Source organism: Dunckerocampus dactyliophorus, chromosome 3 (genome assembly GCF_027744805.1).
Source record: "Dunckerocampus dactyliophorus isolate RoL2022-P2 chromosome 3, RoL_Ddac_1.1, whole genome shotgun sequence".
NCBI lineage: Eukaryota > Metazoa > Chordata > Actinopteri > Syngnathiformes > Syngnathidae > Dunckerocampus > Dunckerocampus dactyliophorus.
Window position 1 is genome coordinate 35,800,483 of NC_072821.1, and position 22,191 is coordinate 35,822,673.

The 22,191-nt window shown below is 43.0% G+C and overlaps 3 protein-coding genes across 8 annotated transcripts; 1 reads left to right on the top strand and 2 right to left on the bottom strand.

Moving 5' to 3' along the window:
• Window positions 1-333: 333 nt before the first annotated feature.
• LOC129178271 (zinc finger protein 771-like) lies at window positions 334-2,661 on the bottom strand. 2 transcript variants are annotated; one of them, XM_054770332.1, is made up of 2 exons: window positions 2,216-2,661; window positions 334-1,598 (listed from the first exon to the last, which is right to left on the bottom strand). In XM_054770332.1, the coding sequence occupies exons 1-2, from the start codon at window positions 2,409-2,411 to the stop codon at window positions 634-636; spliced, it is 1,161 nt and encodes a 386-aa protein (XP_054626307.1). In that variant the 5' UTR covers window positions 2,412-2,661; the 3' UTR covers window positions 334-633. The 2 variants fall into 2 exon arrangements, with proteins under 2 accessions (XP_054626307.1, XP_054626306.1); XM_054770331.1 differs by having other exon boundaries at window positions 334-1,601.
• A 5,662-nt stretch (window positions 2,662-8,323) lies between these two features.
• LOC129178253 (zinc finger protein 501-like) lies at window positions 8,324-12,096 on the bottom strand. The gene is made up of 2 exons (XM_054770284.1): window positions 11,649-12,096; window positions 8,324-9,853 (listed from the first exon to the last, which is right to left on the bottom strand). The coding sequence occupies exons 1-2, from the start codon at window positions 11,839-11,841 to the stop codon at window positions 8,775-8,777; spliced, it is 1,272 nt and encodes a 423-aa protein (XP_054626259.1). The 5' UTR covers window positions 11,842-12,096; the 3' UTR covers window positions 8,324-8,774.
• A 4,380-nt stretch (window positions 12,097-16,476) lies between these two features.
• LOC129178246 (zinc finger protein 501-like) lies at window positions 16,477-22,051 on the top strand. 5 transcript variants are annotated; one of them, XM_054770270.1, is made up of 4 exons: window positions 16,477-16,890; window positions 17,301-17,758; window positions 19,247-19,356; window positions 20,169-20,310. In XM_054770270.1, the coding sequence occupies exons 1-3, from the start codon at window positions 16,770-16,772 to the stop codon at window positions 19,346-19,348; spliced, it is 681 nt and encodes a 226-aa protein (XP_054626245.1). In that variant the 5' UTR covers window positions 16,477-16,769; the 3' UTR covers window positions 19,349-19,356; window positions 20,169-20,310. The 5 variants fall into 5 exon arrangements, 3 of the variants coding, with proteins under 3 accessions (XP_054626245.1, XP_054626242.1, XP_054626243.1); XR_008569764.1 differs by lacking the exon at window positions 19,247-19,356 and having other exon boundaries at window positions 17,301-19,205; window positions 20,169-20,315; XR_008569763.1 differs by having other exon boundaries at window positions 17,301-19,356; window positions 20,169-20,216.
• Window positions 22,052-22,191: the final 140 nt, after the last annotated feature.

The following is a 22,191-nucleotide window of genomic DNA, read 5'->3' on the forward strand; positions in this document are numbered from 1 at the left end:
TTCGAGCATATGTGTAAACAAAAATCACAAAGTGATGGAAGCAGGGGATATACAGTACACAGTACACAACACAGACATACAGAGTTTCTTATGGTTTCTTAGCGTTTGGTAGCAGAGTGGTTCAGTTCACGTGGGGAGATTTTCTGTCCATTTTCTGTGCATTTTATCTTGTGTTTTTGTTGAAGTATGCCTTCTCATTCTTTTCTGGCCCCAATTTATTCACGTTAAATGAAATATGTTTCTAGAACAGGTGTAGATGACAGCTCTTTCACAAAAATGAGACCGATACGCTTGAAGATCAACCTGCTTTTATTTTGTTTTCTCCAACATGCAGACAGATTGAGAAAAGTAAACATTTGCAAGTTTGAAATCAAAGACAACAATCTCTATGGGAATAAGACCATTCATAAAGTACTATACTTAATGTTATTATTAATCCTTTCACTTCATTCTTTTGACACTATTGTTTTTATTCTTACATCATTTTCAACTAACAACTTGTCAAATGTTACACATTGTATTTTATTATATTAATAGTTTGTATGAATAGCACAGTAACATGATAGCGTTGCACAGGCAATGATATAACATGGTGCGTGCTGCAATTTACCAACAAATCGAGCGCAGCAAATGTTACTGCGCGTTGTGCGTTTTCATGTGCGTCGCCAGTGCCGAACGAACCCGAAATGGTTTGTTGCACACCGAGCAGGGAAAAGGTTTTTCTCCCGTGTGCGTTCTCATGTGTATAATCAAGCTTCCCTTCTGGGTGAATCTTCTGCCGCACACCGAGCAGGCAAAAGGTTTCTCTCCCGTATGCGTCCGCATGTGGATCATCATGACCGAGTGCACCCGAAAGCTGGCGTTGCAGACAGAGCAGGTAAAAGGTTTCTCCCCGGTGTGCGTTCTCGTGTGTGATATCAAATGTCCCTTGTGAGCAAACCTTTTGTCGCAAAACGGGCAGGTGAACGGTTTCTCCCCCGTGTGTGTCCTCATGTGCGTCGCCAACGCTGAATTATCGCGGAAGCCTTTGTCGCACACGGAGCAGGTGTAAGGCCTCTCGCCCGTGTGCGTCCTCGTGTGTATCACCAAAGACGCCTTCTGAGAGAAGCTTTTCTTGCAAACCAAGCAGGCAAAAGGTTTCTCTCCCGTGTGGCACCTCATGTGTCGTTTCAAAGTGGAGTTGTCACTGAAGGTTTTGTCACACTGCGAGCATTGCAGGTGTGTGTTGTCAGCGTGACGTGTCACATCAGCTTTAGAGTCTTCATCGTCAGTGACCATCATATCGCTGTCTGACAGCGGCGCTGGCTGTGAGCTTCTGTGATGGAGCTGAGAGCTCCGAGGTTCATCTTCATCATCATCATCTTCACTCTTCACAATGACACCAGTCAAGGGTAACTTGGTGAAGTTGGCTTCCTCCGGTCCTTCAAGATGCTGTCCCTCCTGACTGATGTTGGGCTCCTCCTCTTCCTCTTTAATGTAGGGGGGCTGGGGCTCGTCCTGCTTCACCCTGGAGCGCCACTCCTGCTGCTCAGGGGGAAGATCTTCGTCACTTGAACTATTTGCCGCTCCCGTCCCGCCAATGTTCTCCATTGTTTGTGCTGCTGTGAACGACATCAAAGCCTGTTTTTGAAAAAGTATCTCAATGCTTTGTAAGACACGTTTCATAATCATTAGACAGATGCTCAGTGACTTATGAACAATGAGTTACAAAGTCAATACGTTTTGCTGGACGGCGGCCACGCTTTTCAACCTATCATACTCACATTTTACACGCATTTCCTTGTCAGTCAATTAAGGATGTGTACCAAATTTTGTGTTTTTTCATCTTAACACCCTAAAGTTACAGTGGGTGCGCATTGAGCCGTGTGCATGAGCAATTTAAAGTCAATCCAAGTTTAGAGTTTTAACAACGCCACTGTGTAGTGTAATTGTCTGAAAAATAATAGCACGGGAAACACAGTAGGTGTGCATGTTTTAGCCATTTTTCACCCTTTTGTGTGCATCGGTTCAGCAGAAGATAAATTACAAAATAAATTACACATTTTTTCCATGGCTGTAAATTACATTTGTGGCGCCTCTTATGGGTTGTTCTCAAAATGCTTTGTAAGACGTGATAGCATACATGCAATACTGATATCCTGAGGCTTTAGACCAATTAGTCCTCGTGTAAAATTAACTCACACGTGTTTATTAGAAACAGGAAGTCATTCCAAACCTGCTGCGTTAGATCCGGACCGAGGCTTATTGAAAACAGCGTCCAGTAGTTGACGTTGTCGCTCGTTCTCCTCTTTTGTTCGAAAAAGTTCCTCCTCGTACTCTGCTATCGTTCTTTCCAACATTACAAATATTTCTTCAACAGCCGCAGTTAGTCGCTGATTCACCAACGCTCTCAGCATTTGTACTTTACACATTTTCACACAATCACAGCACTTCCGCGTCTCTTTTGTTAGCAGCTAGCAAGCTAAGCTAGCCTGAGAAACTTCAAAGTGACGCTGAGACTAGCTTATCCTGGAGCGTCTTAATATTAATAACTATTTATGTTTAGTGTGCTGTACTAAAATAATACATAACAAACGATGCAGTAATTAGCGCAATGACATAGAAAACAATCACGTCTCCTTTTTAGCTTTCCTCGGCCTTTTTTTGCTGCTGCGCTGCTTCTTCTTCTCTTGTGTCATGGCGGTTGGCAAACAGCTTTCGGCTTGCAACACCGCCATCTTGTGACCAGTTTAGGCTTTCACAAATGTCCCGACACTGTATATATACTAGCCAGTATATAAAGCGGAGCCGTACGGTGACCTGGTTTAGCATCTTGGCCACACAGTCAGGAGATCGGGAAGAGCGGGTTCGAATCTCCGTTGGTTATCTCTGTGTGGAGTTTGCATGTTCTCCGGGTACTCCAAGGTAGGTTAATTGGCGACTCTAAATTGTCCATAGGTATGAATGTGAGAGTGTTTGTCTATATGTGTCCTGCGATTGACTGGCGACCAGTCCAGGGTGTACCCCGCCTCTTGCCCGAAGTCAGCTGGGATAGGCTCCAGCATACTCCCGCGACCCTACCTAATGAGGATAAGCGGCATAGAAAACAGACGCTCCTCCCTGAGCTACCACCTTATTGTGGTGGAGGAGTTTGCGTGTCCCGATGATCCTAGGAGCTAAGTTGTCAGGGGTTTCTATGCCCCTGGTAGGGTCACCCACGACAAACAGGTCCTAGGTGAGGGACCAGACAAAGAGTAGCTCAATAGACCTCTATGATGACAAAAAACATTGGACCACGTTTTCCCTTGCCCGGACGCGGGTCACCGGGGCCCCCCTCTGGAGCCAGGCCTGGAGGAAGGGCACGATGGCGAGCGTCTGGTGGCCGGGCCTACGCCCATGGGTCCCGGCCGGGCACAGCCCGAAGAGACAACATGGGTCCCCCCTCCAATGAGCTCACCGCTCATGGGAGGGGCCAAAGGGGTCGGGTGCAGAGTGAGCTGGGTGACAGCGGAAGGCGGGGACCTTGGCGGTCCAATCCTCAGCTACAGAAACTAGCTCTAGGGACATGGAATGTCACCTCTCTGGTAGGGAAAGAGCCTGAGCTGGTGCATGAGGTTGAGAACTTCCGGCTAGATATAGTCGGACTCACCTCAACGCACAGCAAGGGCTCTGGAACCAGTCCTCTTGAGAGGGGTTGGACCTTGTTCCACTCTAGCGTTGCCAGCAGTGAGAGGCGACGGGCAGGGGTGGCAATTCTTGTTGCGCCCCGGCTTGTGGCCGGCATTTTGGAGTTTAACCCGGTGAACGAGAGGGTAGTTTCCCTCCGCCTTCGAGTGGGGGGACGGGTCTTGACTGTTGTTTGTGCTTATGCACCAAACAGCAGTTCAGAATACCCACCTTTTTTGGAGTCTCTAGAGGAAGTACTGGAGAGTGCTCCCTCAGGCGATTCCCTTGTTCTGCTGGGGGACTTCAATGCTCGTGTTGGCAGCAACAGTGAGACCTGGAGAGGCGTGATTGGGAGGAACGGCCCCCCTGATCTGAACCCGAGCGGTGCTTTGTTATTGGACTTCTGTGCTCGTCACAGATTGTCGATAACAAACACAATGTTCAAGCATAAGGGTGTCCACATGTGCACTTGGCACCAGGACACCCTAGGCCGCACTTCCATGATTGACTTTGTGGTCGTATCATCGGACTTGCGGCCATATGTTTTGGACACTCGGGTGAAGAGAGGGGCGGAGCTGTCAACTGATCACCACCTGGTGGTAAGTTGGCTCCGATGGTGGGGGAGGATGCCGGTCAGACCTGGCAGGCCCAAACGTATTGTGAGGGTCTGCTGGGAATGACTGGCAGAGTCCCCTGTCAGAAGGAGTTTCAACTCCCACCTCCGGGAGAGCTTCGACCATGTTCCGAGGGAGGTGGCGGACATTGAGTCTGAATGGGCCATGTTCCGTGCCTCTATTGTCGAGGCAGCTGATCGGAGCTGTGGCCGTAAGGTGGTTGGTGCCTGTCGTGGCGGTAATCCCAGAACCCGTTGGTGGACACCAGTGGTGAGGGATGCCGTCAAGATGAAGAAGGAGTCCTATCGGGCCTTTTTGGCTCATGGGACTCCGGAAGCAGCTGACAGGTATCGGCAGGCCAAGCGGTCTACGGCTCTGGCAGTCGCTGAGGCAAAAACTCGGACATGGGAGGAGTTCGGAGAAGCCATGGAGAACGACTTCCGGACGGCTTCGAAGAGATTCTGGACCACCATTCGGCATCTCAGGAGGGGGAAGCAGTGCACAGTCAACACCGTGTATGGTGGGGATGGTGTGCTGCTGACCTCAACTCGGGATGTTGTGGATCGGTGGAAAGAATACTTCGAAGACCTCCTCAATCCCACCGACACGTCTTCCTATGAGCAAGCAGAGCCTGGGGACTCCACGGTGGGCTCTCCTATCTCTGGGGCTGAGGTTGCTGAGGTTGTCAAAAAGCTCCTCGGTGGCAGGGCCCCGGGGGTGGATGAGATCCGCCTGGAGTTCCTTAAGGCCATGGATGCTGTAGGCATGTCTTGGTTGACACGACTCTGCAGCATCGCGTGGACATCGGGGGCAGTGCCTCTGGATTGGCAGACCGGGGTGGTGGTTCACCTTTTTAAGAAGGGCGACCGGAGGGTGTGTTCCAACTATCGTGGAATCACACTCCTCAGCCTCCCTGGTAAGGTCTATTCAGGGGTTCTGCAGAGGAGGATCCGCCGGATAGTTGAATCTCGGATTCAGGAGGAGCAGTGTGGTTTTCGTCCTGGTCGTGGAACTGTGGACCAGCTCTACACTCTCAGCAGGGTCCTTGAGGGGGCATGGGAGTTTGCCCAACCAGTCTACATGTGTTTTGTGGACTTGGAGAAGGCATTCGACCATGTTCCTCGAGGAATTTTGTGGGGAGTACTCCGGGAGTATGGGGTATCGGACCAGCTAATTCAAGCTGTTCGTTCCCTGTATGACCGGTGTCAGAGTTTGGTTCGCATTGCCGGCAGTAAGTCGGACCCGTTTCCAGTGAAGGTTGGACTCCGCCAGGGCTGCCCTTTGTCACCAATTCTGTTCATTATTTTTATGGACAGAATTTCTAGGCGCAGCCAGGGCGTTGAGGGGTTCCGGTTTGGTGGCTGCAGGATTGAGTCTCTGCTTTTTGCAGATGATGTGGTCCTGCTGGCTTCATCAAGCCGTGAACTTCAACTTTCACTGGATCGGTTCGCAGCCGAGTGAGAAGCGGCCGGGATGAGAATCAGCACCTCCAAGTCCGAGTCCATGGTTCTCGCCCGGAAAAGGGTGGAATGCCATCTCCAGGTCGGGGATGAGATCCTGCCCCAAGTGGAGGAGTTTAGGTACTTTGGGGTCTTATTCACGAGTGAGGGAAGGATGGAACGCGAGATCGATAAGCGAATTGGTGCGCCGTCTGCAGTGATGCAGACTCTACATCGGTCTGTTGTGGTGAAGAGAGAGCTAAGCCAAAAGGCAAAGCTCTCAATTTACTGGTCGATCTACGTTCCTACCCTCACCTATGGTCATGAGCTTTGGGTAATGACCGAAAGGACAAGATCGCGGGTACAAGCGGCCGAAATGAGTTTTCTCCGTAGGGTGGCTGGGCTCTCCCTTAGAGATAGGGTGAGAAGCACTGTCATCCGGGAGAGACTCGGAGTAAAACCGCTGCTCCTCCGCATTGAGAGGAGCCAGATGAGGTGGCTTGGGCATCTGGTCAGGATGCCTCCCGGACGCCTCCCTGGGGAGGTGTTCAGGGCAAGTCCGACCGGTAAAAGGCCTCGGGGAAGACCCAGGACACGTTGGAGAGACTATTTTTCCCAACTGGCCTGGGAACGCCTCGGGATCCGCCGGGAGGAGCTGGACGAAGTGGCCGGGGAGAGGAAAATCTGGGCCTCCCTGCTTAGGCTGTTGCCCCCGCGATCTCGGATAAGCGGTAGAAGATGGATGGATGGATGGATGAAAACAGACGGTATATAAAGCGTCGCTTACTGCCATCTAATGGAGACTTCTCACTACTACAGTACAGTGTGGCCCGCAGATTTTTTTATTGGCCCGCAGCACATAAAAAATATATAATTTAAAAAGAAAAATATATATTTTTAAAAAGAGCAAACATGGAAAAATCTGCAGTAATTTTACACGATAATGTAAAAAAAAAAAAGAAAAATGGTATCTAACAAGAAACAGTCATTTTACAAGAGTAATTTTTGTAGCTGAAATATGAAAGAAAAAACATTTTAAGTTGTAATATTATGAAAAACAAAAAAACGAATAAAGTTGTAATTTTTTTAAGTATTAGGTTGCAAAAAAATCTAAATGTTGATAGAGTAAAAACAAAATACTATGGCAATAAAGTTACAATTACAGTACGAGAAGAACATTTACAAAAAGAATAGTGGGAAGGTTTAAAAAACAACAGCAGAAAAAAATAACAATAAAGTTGAAATATTGAATAAAAACAAAATAAAGTTGTAACTTTTTGGAAAATTAGGTTGAGGAAAAATATATTGTTATAATAATATGGGAATAAAGTAAAAATATTCAGAGTCATAATATTATGAGAAGTAAACACAAAGATGATTTAAGAAGTTGAAATATTTGGAAAATTAAAACAACAGGAAAAACCAGAGGAAAAAAATATAAAGACCAGAGTTCATATTAATAATAGGCTTTTCCATCTACCGTATATCAAAAAGCTTAGATGCATTTTTTCCCCTTGAAACACGTATATGTATATGTATATATATATATATATATATAAATATATATATATATATATATATATATATATATATATATAAATAACGTCTTAGCATATCTATGTGTTGCTTTGCAAAATATCAAAGTGGCATCCTTTCATTTTTCACTATGTCACTTTTTTTTTTTTTTCACATTTTTCCCTCACTGGAAAACGTTGGGACACGCCTGTTGTAACTAGTTAGGTCCCCTGCTGCTATCACAGACAGTATATTTTACAGTAACCCCCATATAAATCTTTGTATTATTTTTTATTCAGGAGAAAAACTGGACTTTTTTCGCAGAAAACGTCTCATTCAGTCTAATTAGGAAATCATCCATCCATCTGTTTTCTATGCCGCTTAGTAGGAAACCATTTTAAAATATTAGTATATAGCATTATTCATGATCATTTGTTGCGAGTCTCAGAACCTACCTACTACATAAGTAATCCCTCGTTTCTCATGGTTAATTGGTAGTATTCCTTATTTATCAATTGAATATTTTGGTAGTTAGAGCATAGAAAACCTGTTTACCCGTTTAGGATAGGATAGGACTGTACTTTATAAATCCCACAGGGGGGAAATTCACTTGTTACAGCAGCAAGCAAGGTACGCAAGTAAAGAATACAAAATAAGGAAAGATAAAATATAGGTATAAAAGATATAAAAGTACTTATTTCACATGAAATAGAAATATAGTACTGTAAAAGTGACCCTGTTGTAAACAGTACTCTAGCGTAAACATTTATATAACATTAACATTAAAGCCCTCTACACATGAAATAATACCCCTATAGTCACATTTACACTCTTATTACCCAATATAGTAGACATAATAGGAGAAAATAAGGCTTGTGCTTGGTGTGTTCCTATAAACGTGTTCCCTCGGGTCCCTCGGTCATTGGCAGACAGAAAGTATCTAATGCACATGTACTGTACATACTCTGTAAAACAGAAGGAAGGACTCGTGCTGCTGACCTTTTATGTCAAGTTTGGAGCCAAACAAACATAAATTGTATATCTTCATTTTGACACAAAAGCTGTCAAACACCATGTGTTTCTAGTTTCTAAATTTACAGAGCGGTGAGGAGTGAGGACAGTTTCGCACATAGAAAAAAAGATGAATTGGTCATTGTGTTAGCATGTGACGGAAGACAAAAAAATAGGAATATTTTCAACATACTTAAACGTTTTTATGACTTGCCTTTGAAAAAACACATGTGACTGCAGTGAGGACTGTTTTAATGTTTCTAAAAATGGCATTGAGCATTCAGGAATACATCCTTCTTCAGCAGGATACCTCTTGGAAGTACTTGAATATAAATGGAAATAGAAGCGTCATGTTTAGCACCTGTGTGAAAATCCTTTTCAGTCTGGAGTCTTGTCTTTCACTCAGGTGGCGTGGGCAGCTCTCCGAGCCCAGATGAATGGAAGGTGTGTATGTGTCAGGAAAGACTACCAAACACAACGTGCACATAACTGACTGTGGCGAGACCCCCTGATGGTCCCCCTGATGTCCTCACAGATTGTGATGCATTATCTATTGGCCTGACATCAAACCACCGACTTGGCCGCCGCTGTTCTCACCAGCACACTTGTGATTGTTAACCTGGTACTTGTAGAAGAAACCTTCACCACACGCGCTGCAACTGAACACTTTCTCTCCGGTGTGTATTCTTGTGTGTTGGACCAGTGACGACCGGTCACAAAAACCTTTTTCGCAAATTGGACAGGAGCATGTTTTTTCCCCAGTGTGGGTTCTTGTGTGTTTAACCATCGCCGATTTCTCCGCAAAACATCTGTTGCAAACCGGGCAAGGGAAGGGTTTCTCACCCGTATGCGTTCTTCTGTGTGATCGCAAATGTCCCATCACAGAGAATCTTTTACCACACACAGAGCAGGGAAAAGGTCTCTCCCCCGTGTGTATTCGAGTGTGTCGAAGCAACGTTGAACTGTTACTAAAACACGAGTTGCAGAATGGGCAGGGATATGGTTTCTCGCCAGTGTGCTTTCTCATGTGCGATATCAAGTTTGAGTTTTGAGGGAATCGTTGACCACATACTGAACAGCCGTACGGTTTCTCTCCCGTGTGTAATCTTGTGTGTCTTGTCAGTATTCCTTTACGAGAGAAGCTTTTACCGCAGACTGAGCAGATAAAAGGTCTCTCTCCTGTGTGGCATATCATGTGTTCTTTCAGGTTGTTCTTGCGGGCAAAAGTTTTGTCACACAAAGAGCATTTCAAGCGTGTGTTGTCAGCCACCATTCTTCCATCAGTTTTAGACGTCGTGTCGTCACTATCTGATAGTGGAGCTACACGGCTGTCTGCTTGTGATCCTCCACAGTGGTCTCCATCAGCTTCTGTTGTCATGTGTTGAGTTGAGCTGCTGCTTGGAGGCTCCACCTCTCTCTTCTCCTCACTTTCACCTTTGTCTTCATCATCTTCACTCTTCACAGGGACACCAATCACAGGGAACTCCTCCAATCCTTCAAGATGCTCTCCCTCCTGACTGACGCTGTGAGCCTCCTTTTCCTCTTTAATGTGGGGGGGCTGGGGCTCCTTCTGCTCCCCACTGAAGCTCCACTCCTGCTGCTCAGGAGGAAGATGTTCTTTAGTGACGTCTGCAGGACACAAGAAGAGAAAGAAAAGTCAAATTACATATTACCAAATATGAATATGATCTTACATGAGGACACAGACGCTGCAGCTGGGTCCTTGGCTCACTCGCATGTGCGGAATAATTTAGAATTTTAGTGACGCATGTTTGGAGGCATGTTTGGTTTAGTTCAGCAGTGGTGTCCAAAGTGCGGCCCAGGGGCCATGAGCAGCCTCTAGTTGCATTTTTTTTTTTTATTGGCCCGCGACTCACTTTAAAAATATAATTTAATATGAAAATGTTTTTTAAAAAACCTAACAAAAACAAAAATGGAAAAATCAGTAGCAATCTTACAAGAATGAAGCCAAACTATTACAAAAAAAAGGTGCAATCTAATGAGAAAAAGTCATAATTTTATGAGAATAATGTCGGAGTAATACAAATATCATGTCCTTTTAGTAGAATAAAGTTGAAATATTAAAGAAAAAATACATTTTTAAAAACAGTAATATTATGAAAAACAAGAGAACAAATAAAGTTATCATTTTTGGAAATTTGGGTTGTGGAAAAGTTTGAATAGTACGGGAATAAAGTCAAAATATTATGGGGGTAAAGTTGTAATATTACGAGAAGAACATTTACAAGAAGAAAGTTCAATTAAAAAATAGCAAAAATGAAAAAAAAAACAGCTGTAACTTGACAAGAATAAAGTCAAAATATGAAGAGAAAAAAGTTATATTCTATCAAGAACAAAGTTGCAATTTTACGAGAATAAACTAAAAGAAAAATTACAAGAATTAGTTAAGAAAAAGGTTTAAATATTTGGAAATTTAAAAAAAAACAATAAATATGGAAAAAAAAGAGCAAAGTGTGAAGCTGATACCAATAACAGGCTTTTTTACCTATACAACAAAGCTCAGATGCAGTTTTTTTCTTGAAATATATATATCACTTCTTAGCATATCAAAATGTGTTGCTTTACAAAATATCGAAGTTGCATCCTTTCATTTTTCACTATGTGACCCTCACTGGTAAAAGTTTGGACGCCCCTGATTTAAAGTTAAAGTGAAGTAATCGATGAAAGCCTCGTTTCTAGGGATGCGTACCAAAACTCTGTATCATAATAGCACCGGTGCCGATGTAAACGGTACCAACCGTATGTTAAATGAAGGCAGACTCGGACACCTGCAACAAGTGCTTGATGGTGATACTGCGCCAGTAACGTTGTGATGTAATGCAGTGTCCCAAAAGACACACACAGTCTGATGCTCTTTCTAACCTATAGCCAACCTTAACACACCAACAGCATCGCTCACACCAACACACAACACAACACTTCCTCATGATCTACCAAGCACAGTGACGGCATTCATGAACAGCAGAATTCTGTTGTGTATTGCTGCTAGTTTTGCTGTAATAATTCCGACAGTTTGTTGTGTATTTTATACCATATTGGTTCATTTATTACTTAGTTGTAATGTTATTTATATTATTTAACTATTTAAATTACTATTCTGTTCAACAGAAAATTTTGTAAAAAAATAATTGTTTTTGGACAAAATTTGCATGCTTTCTCTCCTTTTTTAAAGTACCGGTTCTGGAAACATTTAGGCACCGGTACTGGATGGTATGTAAATCCAACCCTCCTCGATTCCTCCCAGCTCTTCATGTAACGGTTCAATGTTTTTGTGTTTTTTGTTCAGTAGATGGCAGGTAAGAGCAAATGAAGCCCAAGAAGCTTTGAACCAATTTGATGAACGAATACAATTCATTGTGGAGCTTCTCACTGTTAAAGGCATGAGTTGAAGAAAGACACCCACCTGCTCTGGGTAAGACAACTTCCGGCTTGAAAACTGCGTCCAGTAGTTGGCGTTGTCGCGCGTTCTCCTCTTTTGTTCGACAAAGTTCCTCCTCGTACTCTGCTATCGTTCTTTCCAACACTACAAATATTTCTTCAACAGCCGCAGTTAGTCGCTGATTCACCAACGCTCTCAGCATTTGTACTTTACACATTTTCACACACAATAACGACACTTAGCATGTTTTGCTAACTTCCGCGTCTCTGTTAGTAGCAAAGAAGCTAAGATAGCTGGAGAGAGGCTTCAAAAGCAGTTGGATGAGACGAATTTGTCCCGTGTATGATAACTGAATTGCTGCTTTACTGTCTTTTATGTATGCCAAAGTAAGAAAAACACAGCAAAAACGCTCTGACTCGGGCTTATCAATAATGTTGCGGTTGCCTTCACTGCCGCGTTTCCTTTTGGCCTGCAAATCAACATTGCGCGTGCGTATAATCGCTATGAAACGGCTATCTACGGTACGCCATAGAGACCAAAACACATGTTCAAGCGGACAATTTAGCAAAGCAAACCTGTATTGTTTTAGAATGTATCAAAAATAACGTAGACTAGAACATATATTCCTACCATTCTCTGGCAAGAAGTCGTGGTAGCCTGTCAAACTTCAAATTTGTTCTGTGAATTGCAGGATGTTTTTGGGTGGGGGTTATGTGTGTTTTCGATCATTGCGGTACTTTCCTTGTATTTTGACTTTGACGCTGCAGCGTTTATATGAGTCCCGTTGCATGTGATGTATAGTATTTGTTGTTTTCGGATTGAGCGTTGCTGGACGATGCTACGCGTTTGCATGACGGTCACCATAAATATTAGCTTGCTGGCTGCTAAGAAAGACGCGTCGGTCGCGAAACGAAAGCCTTCAACAAAATGTTTTGTCTCCTGTCTCTACACATCTCGCTTAAGTCCCAGTGCACTTTAAAGCTTCTCAATGTATCTTAGCATGTTGCCTGCTAACAAAAAGACGCGGAAGTTATCGCCAAGTGTCAGTGTAAAGTGAAAATGAGCGAAAGAATGATAGCAGAGTACGATGAGGAACTTTCTTGAACAAAAGAGGAGAACGAGCGACAACGTCAACTACTGGACGCTGTTTTCAAGAAACCTCAAGTTGTGTTACACAGAGCTTTTTTCACTCCTTACTCACTTGTTTACTGACTTTATACAGTATGTGCCATAAAGGGCTACATTGAAAAGAAAACACTGAATGTTTTATCACACGATATTACACTAATAATAATCATTATTTAAATATACCAACCAGCTTTGTATATCTTGACGAACAGTGGAGTGGTTTGAGTGTGTTTAATACAAAATAAAACCCAGAAAATTGAATAATATCAAAGCGGTCTCCTTATCCATTCATTTTCCTGTATGTGGCTTCGGAGGAAAAAAGTTTGATCACCTCTGATCTAAGGGGTTTGTATGACGAGTATTGGGACCACATAAAAAAATAATGTGGCATTTCGAGAATAAAGTTGTAAATTTATGAAAAAAAGTATTAATATTACGAGAATACAGTCATAATATAACCTTTGGCCAAATAACTCCCCCCTTTTCATAGCTGTCTCAGGCAATGCCTGTAACAAAGTTCCAAGTTTTTTCTCATAAATGTACGACTTTATTCTCGTAATATTACGACTTTTTTCTCAAGTCCTAAATTTACGACTTTATTCCCGAAATCTCAGATTATTTTAGTACTCGGTCGTAACAGGCATTGCCTGAGACAGCTATGAAAAGTGGGGGTACATATGCGACCTTTGGCCTTGGGCATGTGGAGGGGCAGGGTAAGGAAGGCGGAAGTGAGAAGGGCTAGACATGCTAATCTGTTTGTGCTCAACTGCTCTGTTTGCATTTACGTTATTAATAAAGGCTTGCCTGGAGCAAGAAGAAAGTTTCCTTCCTTCCTGAAGAGCTATGCTCTATTTTCGCTCTAACACGTATGACACCGTGACACATTTTACAACTTTATTCTCCTTAATTCACAACATTATTGTCGTAAATTTACAAATTCATTCTTGAAATGTCTGATTTTTTTCTTCCAATGTGGCCCTCATACTCTGTGGCAGGTTTGCAGCAATTCTGAGCAACAAGGCGTGACTTTTAAGAATTGTTAGGTCCACCCTGCTGGAGCTTCTGTGTGTCCTCTAGGAGGATATTATTACAATTTGGAGCCACAATATGACTTTTCTAAAGCATGTGCTTGTCTTCTTGTGTCCTGCAGATGTCAGTGAAGAACATCTTCCCCCTGAGCAGCAGGAGTGGAGCTCCAGGGTGAAGCAGAAGGAGCCTCAGTCCCGTCACAATAAAGAGGAAGAGGAGGAATCCCAGCCCCTTCACATTAAAGCGGAAGAAGAGGAGGATGCCAGCATCAATCAGGAGGGAAAGCATCTTGAAAGACTGGAGGAGTTCCCAGTGATTCGTGTCATTGTGAAGAGTGAAGTTGATGGAGACCACTGTGGAGGATCACAAGCAGACAACCTCTTAGCTCCACTATCAGATAGTGACGACACAACGTCACACTCTCCTGACACTGATGATGAAGACTCTAAAGCTGATATGACATGTCACACTGACAACACACACTTTAAATGTTCTCACTGTGACACAACCTTCGTTAACAAGGGAAATCTGACTGTGCACACGAGGATAATTCACGCTGGCGAGAAACCATTCATCTGTGCAATTTGTGGCAAACGATTCTCTGTAAAGGGACGTATGACAGCACACACTGGAGAGAAACCCTTTTCCTGCTCAGTCTGCAACAGTTTTCTTGCAAGTCATCAGTGGTGCAACATCAAAGAACGCACACTGGAGAGAAACCTTTTACCTGCTCATTATGCGGCGTGGGATTTGCTCAATGTTCATGTTTGGCAAAACATACGAGAATACACACTGAAGAGAAACCATATTACTGTTCAGACTACAACAAAGTTTTAGCGTGAGTTCAGTTTTGGATCAACACATGAGAAGACACACTGGGGAAAAACCCTTTACTTGTTCAGTCTGTGGTTTAGGTTTTGTACGAAAGCTTGTCTTGAAAGTACACGAGAACACACACTGGTGAGAACGTGATGTGTTGCAGTGTGTGTGGTGAAAGATTCTCTTATAAGTACCAGCTTAACAATTACAAGTGTGCTGGTGAGAACAGCAGCAGTAAATGAAGCTGCAGGACTTGAAATAAACAGTCAGGACTTTGATCACTTTGACTTTCTATCTTGTTCATCTGCTTCAAAAAGTACCCTCATTGTACAGCCAAGCATGTCCTGTCTATCAGACGTGAATAGCTTTGTACATCTGAAATATACTCTATGTTTTGCCATTTGTGACTATTTGAATGTACTTTGTCGAGGTTGCAGTCAACTGGTGACAGTGATGTGATTGTCTTGCCAGCTTTCCCACTCGCATTGCTTGTGGCCAAAAACAGCTGATGTGGTTCTACCTAATATTCCAAAGACTAGAAAACTTGCCTATTTTAGAACCTGCGTTGGAAGCATAAATGGATCAGAGGCATGGACCATGAAGAAAACCTTACAGGATTGGCTTGATGGCCATATACTTGTCGTCTTATACTGCAAAATATCAGGTTGCGAGAGAACATAGCAAAAGCTGAAACCATTTCTTCCAATGTTGCTTGCTGTAGATTTGCTGGTCACTGTTTGTGTGGCAAGGATTTGCCTCACCTTCCCAAAGAGGAAGAAGGCCTGTATTGCAGTGGGTCATTTGGTACCGGGCCGTACTGAAAGAAAAAATAATCTCCATTATTTCATTTTTTTAATGTTTTATTTTGAAAAGTGGCCGTTACATCCGTCTTACTTGACGCATGTTCATTGTGCGTGTGCTAACTTTATGTCATGCCGCACAGATAGACTACTACTGTACTTTTACCATTTTTTTCACCTCATATTTGGTGTTGCCCTGTGATTGGCTGGCGACCAGTCCAGGGTGTACCCCGCCTGTCGCCCGAAGTCAGCTGGGATAGGCTCCAGCATGCCCCTGCAACCCTAATGAGGATGAAGCGGTATAGAAAATGGATGGATGGATGGATATTTGGTGTCAAATGCTGATACTATGTGGGAATGCATAAAGGTAAGTTTTGATTACTTATTGAGTGCTAATGTGCGCATTTGTCTCAAGTTAATTCATGCTAGTGCACTGCCTTTTACCACACACGTCAAACAGCCATGTAATAATCTCTCTAGAAAAACTTGGCTCGAACTTGAACTGGTGGATGGTGGGTTGGCATTCATTTTGTGCTTTTAATTTGATGTTATTCATGTCTTAGTTTTACACAATACATAATAAATAAGATCAATTAGATCGCTATAATGTACGACCCCCCGGTCCGCGGAAGATTTGTTGAAACACAAGCTGGTCTGCGGGTCAAAATAGGTTGGGGACCACTGCTGTATTGCACGAAATATTGAGTATGGCAAGGCATTTTCATTGAGTACTCTGTCTTGAATGTGTCCACATAACAGTAGTAGTACTAGTAGTACTAGTAGTAGTAGTAGTTGGTTCTCCTGTTAATATATTATCTAATCATAAAATACTGTGTGTTATAATGCCTTTTGGATATGTGATGTGTTGTAATCATTTGGGCATATTAGAAATAAGGATACAACACGGTTTGATACTATTATTCAAATATTTTCAATTAGGACTATGTTGCGTGATTAAATTCTGCAAAATAAGAGACCAGAGCATCCTGCATTTCCTGACCACTATACTATACTGTGTAATGACACCTCCTCACCTGAGGGAGGCATTAATGCGAGAATGCGCTGGCTGTCTCGTCTGTCGGAAATGGAGGAAATAAGCTAGCAGAATGGTGTGGGTGTGACTTGAAGTCCGAGTTAATACTCGCCTTCACGACTTCGTTGGTTCTTAATGATGTACATATTTCTACCATACAACAAAATAATTTTAAAGAGATGAACTCGTCGCGTCAGGATAAACACGTCTCATTGCGCTTTAAAGCTTCTCGTGCTAGCTTAGCTTGCTAGCTTTTGACAAAGAGACGCGGAAGTTATCAAACACATCACTAGGCAGAGATCAAGCGTGAGTGTAAAGTGTTGTGATTGTGAGAAAATGTGCGAAAGAACGATAGCAGAGTACGAGGAGGAACTTTCACCTACAAAAGAGAACGAGCGACAACATCTACGACTGGACGCTGTTTTCAAGAAGCCTCAGGTTGTGTTACACAGAGCAGGTTTGTTCACTTCTTTTTCACATGTTAGCTAATTAAATTTTTTATCATTAACATTGTGCCGAAAAACGTTTTCACCCTGCCATTGTTGAAATGGAGTACTCACGAGAAATTGCTCCAATTTGACTTCGAGTAATCGAATCCACGTGGCAATGAAACATTGCATTGGTTTAACAACGACACAGCAAAGCCTAAACTGTTAAACACAATAATATTTATTGTGTGTAAGATACATAATTTGATTGCATTTTACAATTGAGTAGTGGCGTCATTTAGAGTAACACAGTTTGCGTCGTGATCATGTAGAAGAGCTAATGAGTAAAGTTTTATGGTGTGAAGGTGACGTGAGTGCTGCTGTATGTATCCTCATATTTGGAGCCACATAATATGTAACTTGTTTTTGACTTTCAAAGGTCTTGCGCCCCAGCAGCAGCAGTGGCGCTCCACAGAGGAGCAGGAGGAGCCACAGCCCCCCTCTATTAAAGAAGAAGAGGAGGATCACAGCATCAGTCAGGAGGGAGAGCATCTCGAGGGACTGGAGGAGTTTCCAGTGATTGGTGCCCCTGCGAAGAGTGAAGATGATGAAGACAAAGGTCAAACGTCACATTCTCCTGACACTGATGATGAAGACTTTAAAGCTGATATGAAAAGTCACACCGACCACAAACACTTGAAATGCTCTCAGTGTGGCAAAACCTTTGGTACAAAGTCACATCTGACTCGACACATGAAGTATCACACAGGCGAGAAACCGTTCATATGCTCAGTTTGCGGCCAAAGATTCTATGAACAGTCACATTTGACAGGACACACAAGAAAACACACTGGAGAGAAACCCTTTTCCTGCCCAGTATGCGGTAAACATTTTGCTGTAAGAAGTATTTTGGTAATACACAAGAGAACACACACTGGTGAAAAACCTTATCCCTGCTCAATGTGTGGTAAAAGATTCACCATAAAGGAGCATTTGATAAGACACACAAGAACACACACAGGAGAAAAAGTCTTCTTTTGCTCAATCTGCAGCAAAGGTTTTGGTGATAATTCAGCATTTGTTCGACACAGAAGAAGACATACTGGAGAGAAACCTTACACCTGTACTTTCTGTGGCGTGGGGTTTGCTGAAAAGTCATCTTTGACGAAACATACAAGAATACACACTGGAGAGAAACCGTATTCCTGTTCGGTGTGCAACAAAACCTTTCGTGAGAGTTCTGGATTGGGTCAGCACATGAAAATACACACCAGGGAGAAACCTTTCATTTGTGCAGTCTGTGGTACAAAGTTTGCACGAAATCCAGACTTGACAAAACACATGAGGAAACACACTGGGGAGAAACCTTTTACCTGCTTAGTCTGCGACAAACATTTCTGTGATCATTCAGGGTTAGAACAGCACATGAGAACGCACACTGGGGAGAAACCTTTCAGCTGTTCAGTTTGTGGTTTAAGTTTTACTCGAAAACCAGATATGAAAAGACACATGAGAAGACACACTGGTGAGAAAGTTTTCAGTTGCAGTGTGTGTGATGAAAGATTCTCTTATAAGTACCAGCTTAACAATCACAAGTGTGCTGGTGAGAACAGCAGCAGTAAATGAAACTGCAGGACTTTAAACTGTCAAGACTTTAACTTTCTAACATCATTGCTGTGTATGTTTGTAACATACTGCAGATATCACAATAGTTTTAATGTGGTATAACCGTTTTTTAATGCTGAAAAGTTGTTTTATGTTCTCCCACACTTTTTATCCCCCCAGTGTTTCCCATACATTCCCAAATACCGTTGATTTGGTGCTACCTGTTTGCCCTCACTCATAAACACATCATAAGGCACTTGGTAAAAACAAAATTGGTAAATTCTGTGAAAATGTTAACTTAAAGCTGAAAGACTACACTTCAGGTACATCCACATACTGTGGTGTATAAAAGCAAAATCCTAAAAACTATTATCACTGGCTTGTTACGTAATAATTGTAGGCCAAGGGTGTAATGACACTTCCACACCTGAGGGCGGCAGTAGTGCGCTGGCAGTCGCTCTTCTGGCAGAAATGAAAATGGTTGCAAGCTAGCAGGACGGTGTGACCGCATAGGCAGTATTATTGTATTTTATGGCGTTTGTTCCTTAGTCTGTGCGCATTTATTTAGCCTCCACAAATAAAGAAAAAAGAATAAGACCTCTATAGACGCAACTGTCGAATGCCAGAACAAATCATTCTCGCCTGAGTGCACTTTGAAGCTACTCAAGCTAACTTAGCTTGTTAACGGCTAACAAAGAGACGCGGAAGTGATCAACACATCGCTAAGCTGAGAACAAATGTGAGTGTAAAGTGTGGTGATTGTCTGAAAATGTGTGACAGAACGATGGCAGAGTACGAGGAGGAACTTTGTCCAGCGAAAGAGGAGAACGAGCGACAATGTCAACTACTGGACGCTGTTTTCAAGCCAACAGTTGTCTTTAAATCTGCAGGTTTGTTCACTTCTAAATAGCTCGTCTAGTTTTTATAATTAACGCTATTCCTAAAAAGAGGTTTTCTCTCTGACTACATGGAAAGGTTTTTGTTGTGCATGTAACTACACACGCAGGCGCATAAGGAGCATTACCGCCATGTTGGGCGTTGTTTTCCCGGCCAGGTCAACTTATCTTCTTGTACATGTCCGCAGATTCGTTGTTATTAATTTAAATGGTCCAACTGCAAAAGTGCCCGGGGCTCAGTTGGACGTTGTGTGCACTTTACATGCATGATGGATGCACCAGATTTAGCATGCAGCTCATTTCCATATAAAACGCACTTAATAGATACGTTTTACTTGGACTGGAACAACAACACTGGACAAAATTAAACAAACGCCACATATGAAAAGTGGCCCAAGTGGTCGACTACCTGTGCATCATAAAGTAAATGGTATTTATGATGAACAATGATCGGTAATATACACAAGCTTGCAATATTTGGTACGAATTTGAGTATGCTGAAGAAGAAATTAACTTCTTTTGTGCCTCTAGCACAAAGCTAGGTACAGTATTGGTTAGTTAATATCTGAACATATGTCTACCCACATTGGATTCATTTTAGCGTGTTTAATGAATTAAAATGTAAAGAATATTTTCATGGCTCCCCATACAAACAAATCTTCTGTATGCAGCCCTCAGTGGAAAAACGCCTGCCCTAAAACAAATCTCTTAGAGTCTGCCCATCACGAAGATGTCCATGTGACAATTAAAACAAATCACCATCCAAAGCATTGCTTTACAATTTCACAACTTTTTTTGTCCTGCAGACATCAAAGAAGACCATCTTCTCCTTGAGCAGCAGGACTGGAGATCTAGGGTGGCGCAGGAGGTGCCGCAGCCCCCCCACAATAAAGAGGAAGCGGAAGATCCACAGCTCCCACACAATAAAGCGAATGAGCCACAGCCCCCTCACATTAAAGAGGAAGAAGAGGAGCACAGCGTCAGTCAGGAGGAGCTTGAAGGGTTGGAGGAGTTCCCAGTGATTCGGGTCATTGTGAAGAGTGAAGATGATGAAGACAGAGGTCAAAGTGAGCAGAAGCGGGAGGTGGAGCCTCCAAGCAGCAGCTCAACTCAACACATGACAACAGAAGCTGATGGAGACCACTGTGGAGGATCACAATCAGGCAGCCTCTTTGCTCCGCTATCAGATAGTGACGACACAAGGTCACACTCTCCTGACACTGATGATGAAGACTCTAAAGCTGATATGACATGTCACACTGACAACACACACTTTAAATGCTCTCAGTGCGACAAAACCTTTGGCCACAAGTCAACTTTGAAAACACACATGATGATTCACACAGGCGAGAAACCGTTCAGCTGCACATTTTGCGGTAAACGATTCTCGATAAAAGGACGCATGATAACGCACACAAGAACGCACACTGGAGAAAAACCGTATGTCTGCACAGTTTGCGACAAAAGTTTTTCTCATCAGTCGGCATTTGTGCGACACAAAAGAACGCACATGAGTGAGAAGCCCTTCACCTGCTCGATCTGCGGGAAAAGTTTCACTCTGGTCGGAGGTTTGAAAACACACATAAGAACACACACTGGAGAAAAACCGTATTCCTGCTCAGTTTGCAACAAAGGTTTTTGCGATCATTCAGCATTTGTTCGACACACGAGGACGCACACTGGGGAGAGACCATATTCCTGTGCAGTCTGCGATAGAAGTTTCACTCAGACATCGGCTTTGGTTAAACACGCCAGAACACACACTGGGGAGAAACCTTTTACCTGTTTGGTGTGTGGCCTCAGAGTAACTCAAAAGTCGCATTTAACCACACACATGAGAACACACACGGGTGAGAAAGTGTTCAGTTGCAGTGTGTGTGACGAAAGGTTCTCTTATAAGTACCAGGTTAACGATCACAGGTGTGCTGGCGAAAGCAGCAGCAGTCATTGTCAAGACTTGGACAAACTTTGACTTTGACTTGTTGTGAAAGAGTATGCTTCACAAATGTATCCTCATTGTACACACCAACATGTCCTATAGAGTAGGCTTTATCAGCTGCGTACATATGAGACATTAAGACCTTGTGCTGCCGTTTGTGACTGAATTGTGTTTCATGACTTAAAAAGGTTGCTGTTGTATGCCACTATTGTCGGTTGGTGAAAGTGATGTCAGTCTGCTGTGCTTCCTGACTTCTGACAAGGTGCCCTTGAGCAAGACACAGACCGGGGCCACCCCCTTTCTCTCCTCGCATGCCTGCATGTGTGTGGTGTGCTATATAATGTACACGTATCTTACCTGAAACCTGAATTTCCACACTACCGGACCAAAAAAGGCATATTCTATTCTATTCTTAAAAAATGTTTCAAATGTTGTCTATTAAAAATGACTAAATAGAGAGAGTCCAGAACATCCTTAATTTCCTGAAAGTGACGACACTATGCCAGAAGATATACAGTCATGGAAAAAATTATTAGACCACCCTTGTTTCTTCAGTTTCTTGTTCATTTTAATGCCTGATACAACTAAATGTACCTTTGTTCGGACAAATATAACAATGACAACAAAAATAGCTCATAAGAGTTACATTTTTTGGCAGTACAATGCTGTAGCTATTCATGTAAGAAGTGATTTTGGTTATTATCAAGAAAACCATGGCAGTTGCTAGATATCAGCTCTTAGATTAAACTCTTATGACAAATAATTTTTCCAAACAAATGTACCTTTAGTTGTACAAGCCATTAAAATGGATCAATAAACTGAAGGAACAAGGGTGGTCTAATCATTTTTTCCACGACTGTAGGTCAGGGATGTAATGACGCCTTCTCACC

Bases quoted from the DNA above. Each gene is read 5' to 3' on its own strand.
- LOC129178271 (XM_054770331.1), bottom strand. From the start codon at position 2,411: ATGTGTAAAGTACAAATGCTGAGAGCGTTGGTGAATCAGCGACTAACT. The intron at 1,602-2,215 runs GTTTGGAATGAC...TGTCGTTCACAG, and splicing joins GTCCGGATCTAACGCAGCAG to CAGCACAAACAATGGAGAAC.
- LOC129178253 (XM_054770284.1), bottom strand. From the start codon at position 11,841: ATGTGTAAAGTACAAATGCTGAGAGCGTTGGTGAATCAGCGACTAACT. The intron at 9,854-11,648 runs GTGGGTGTCTTT...TGTGTCCTGCAG, and splicing joins AGTTGTCTTACCCAGAGCAG to ACGTCACTAAAGAACATCTT.
- LOC129178246 (XM_054770267.1), top strand. From the start codon at position 19,251: ATGGCAGAGTACGAGGAGGAACTTTGTCCAGCGAAAGAGGAGAACGAG. The intron at 19,357-20,168 runs GTTTGTTCACTT...TTTGTCCTGCAG, and splicing joins AGTTGTCTTTAAATCTGCAG to ACATCAAAGAAGACCATCTT.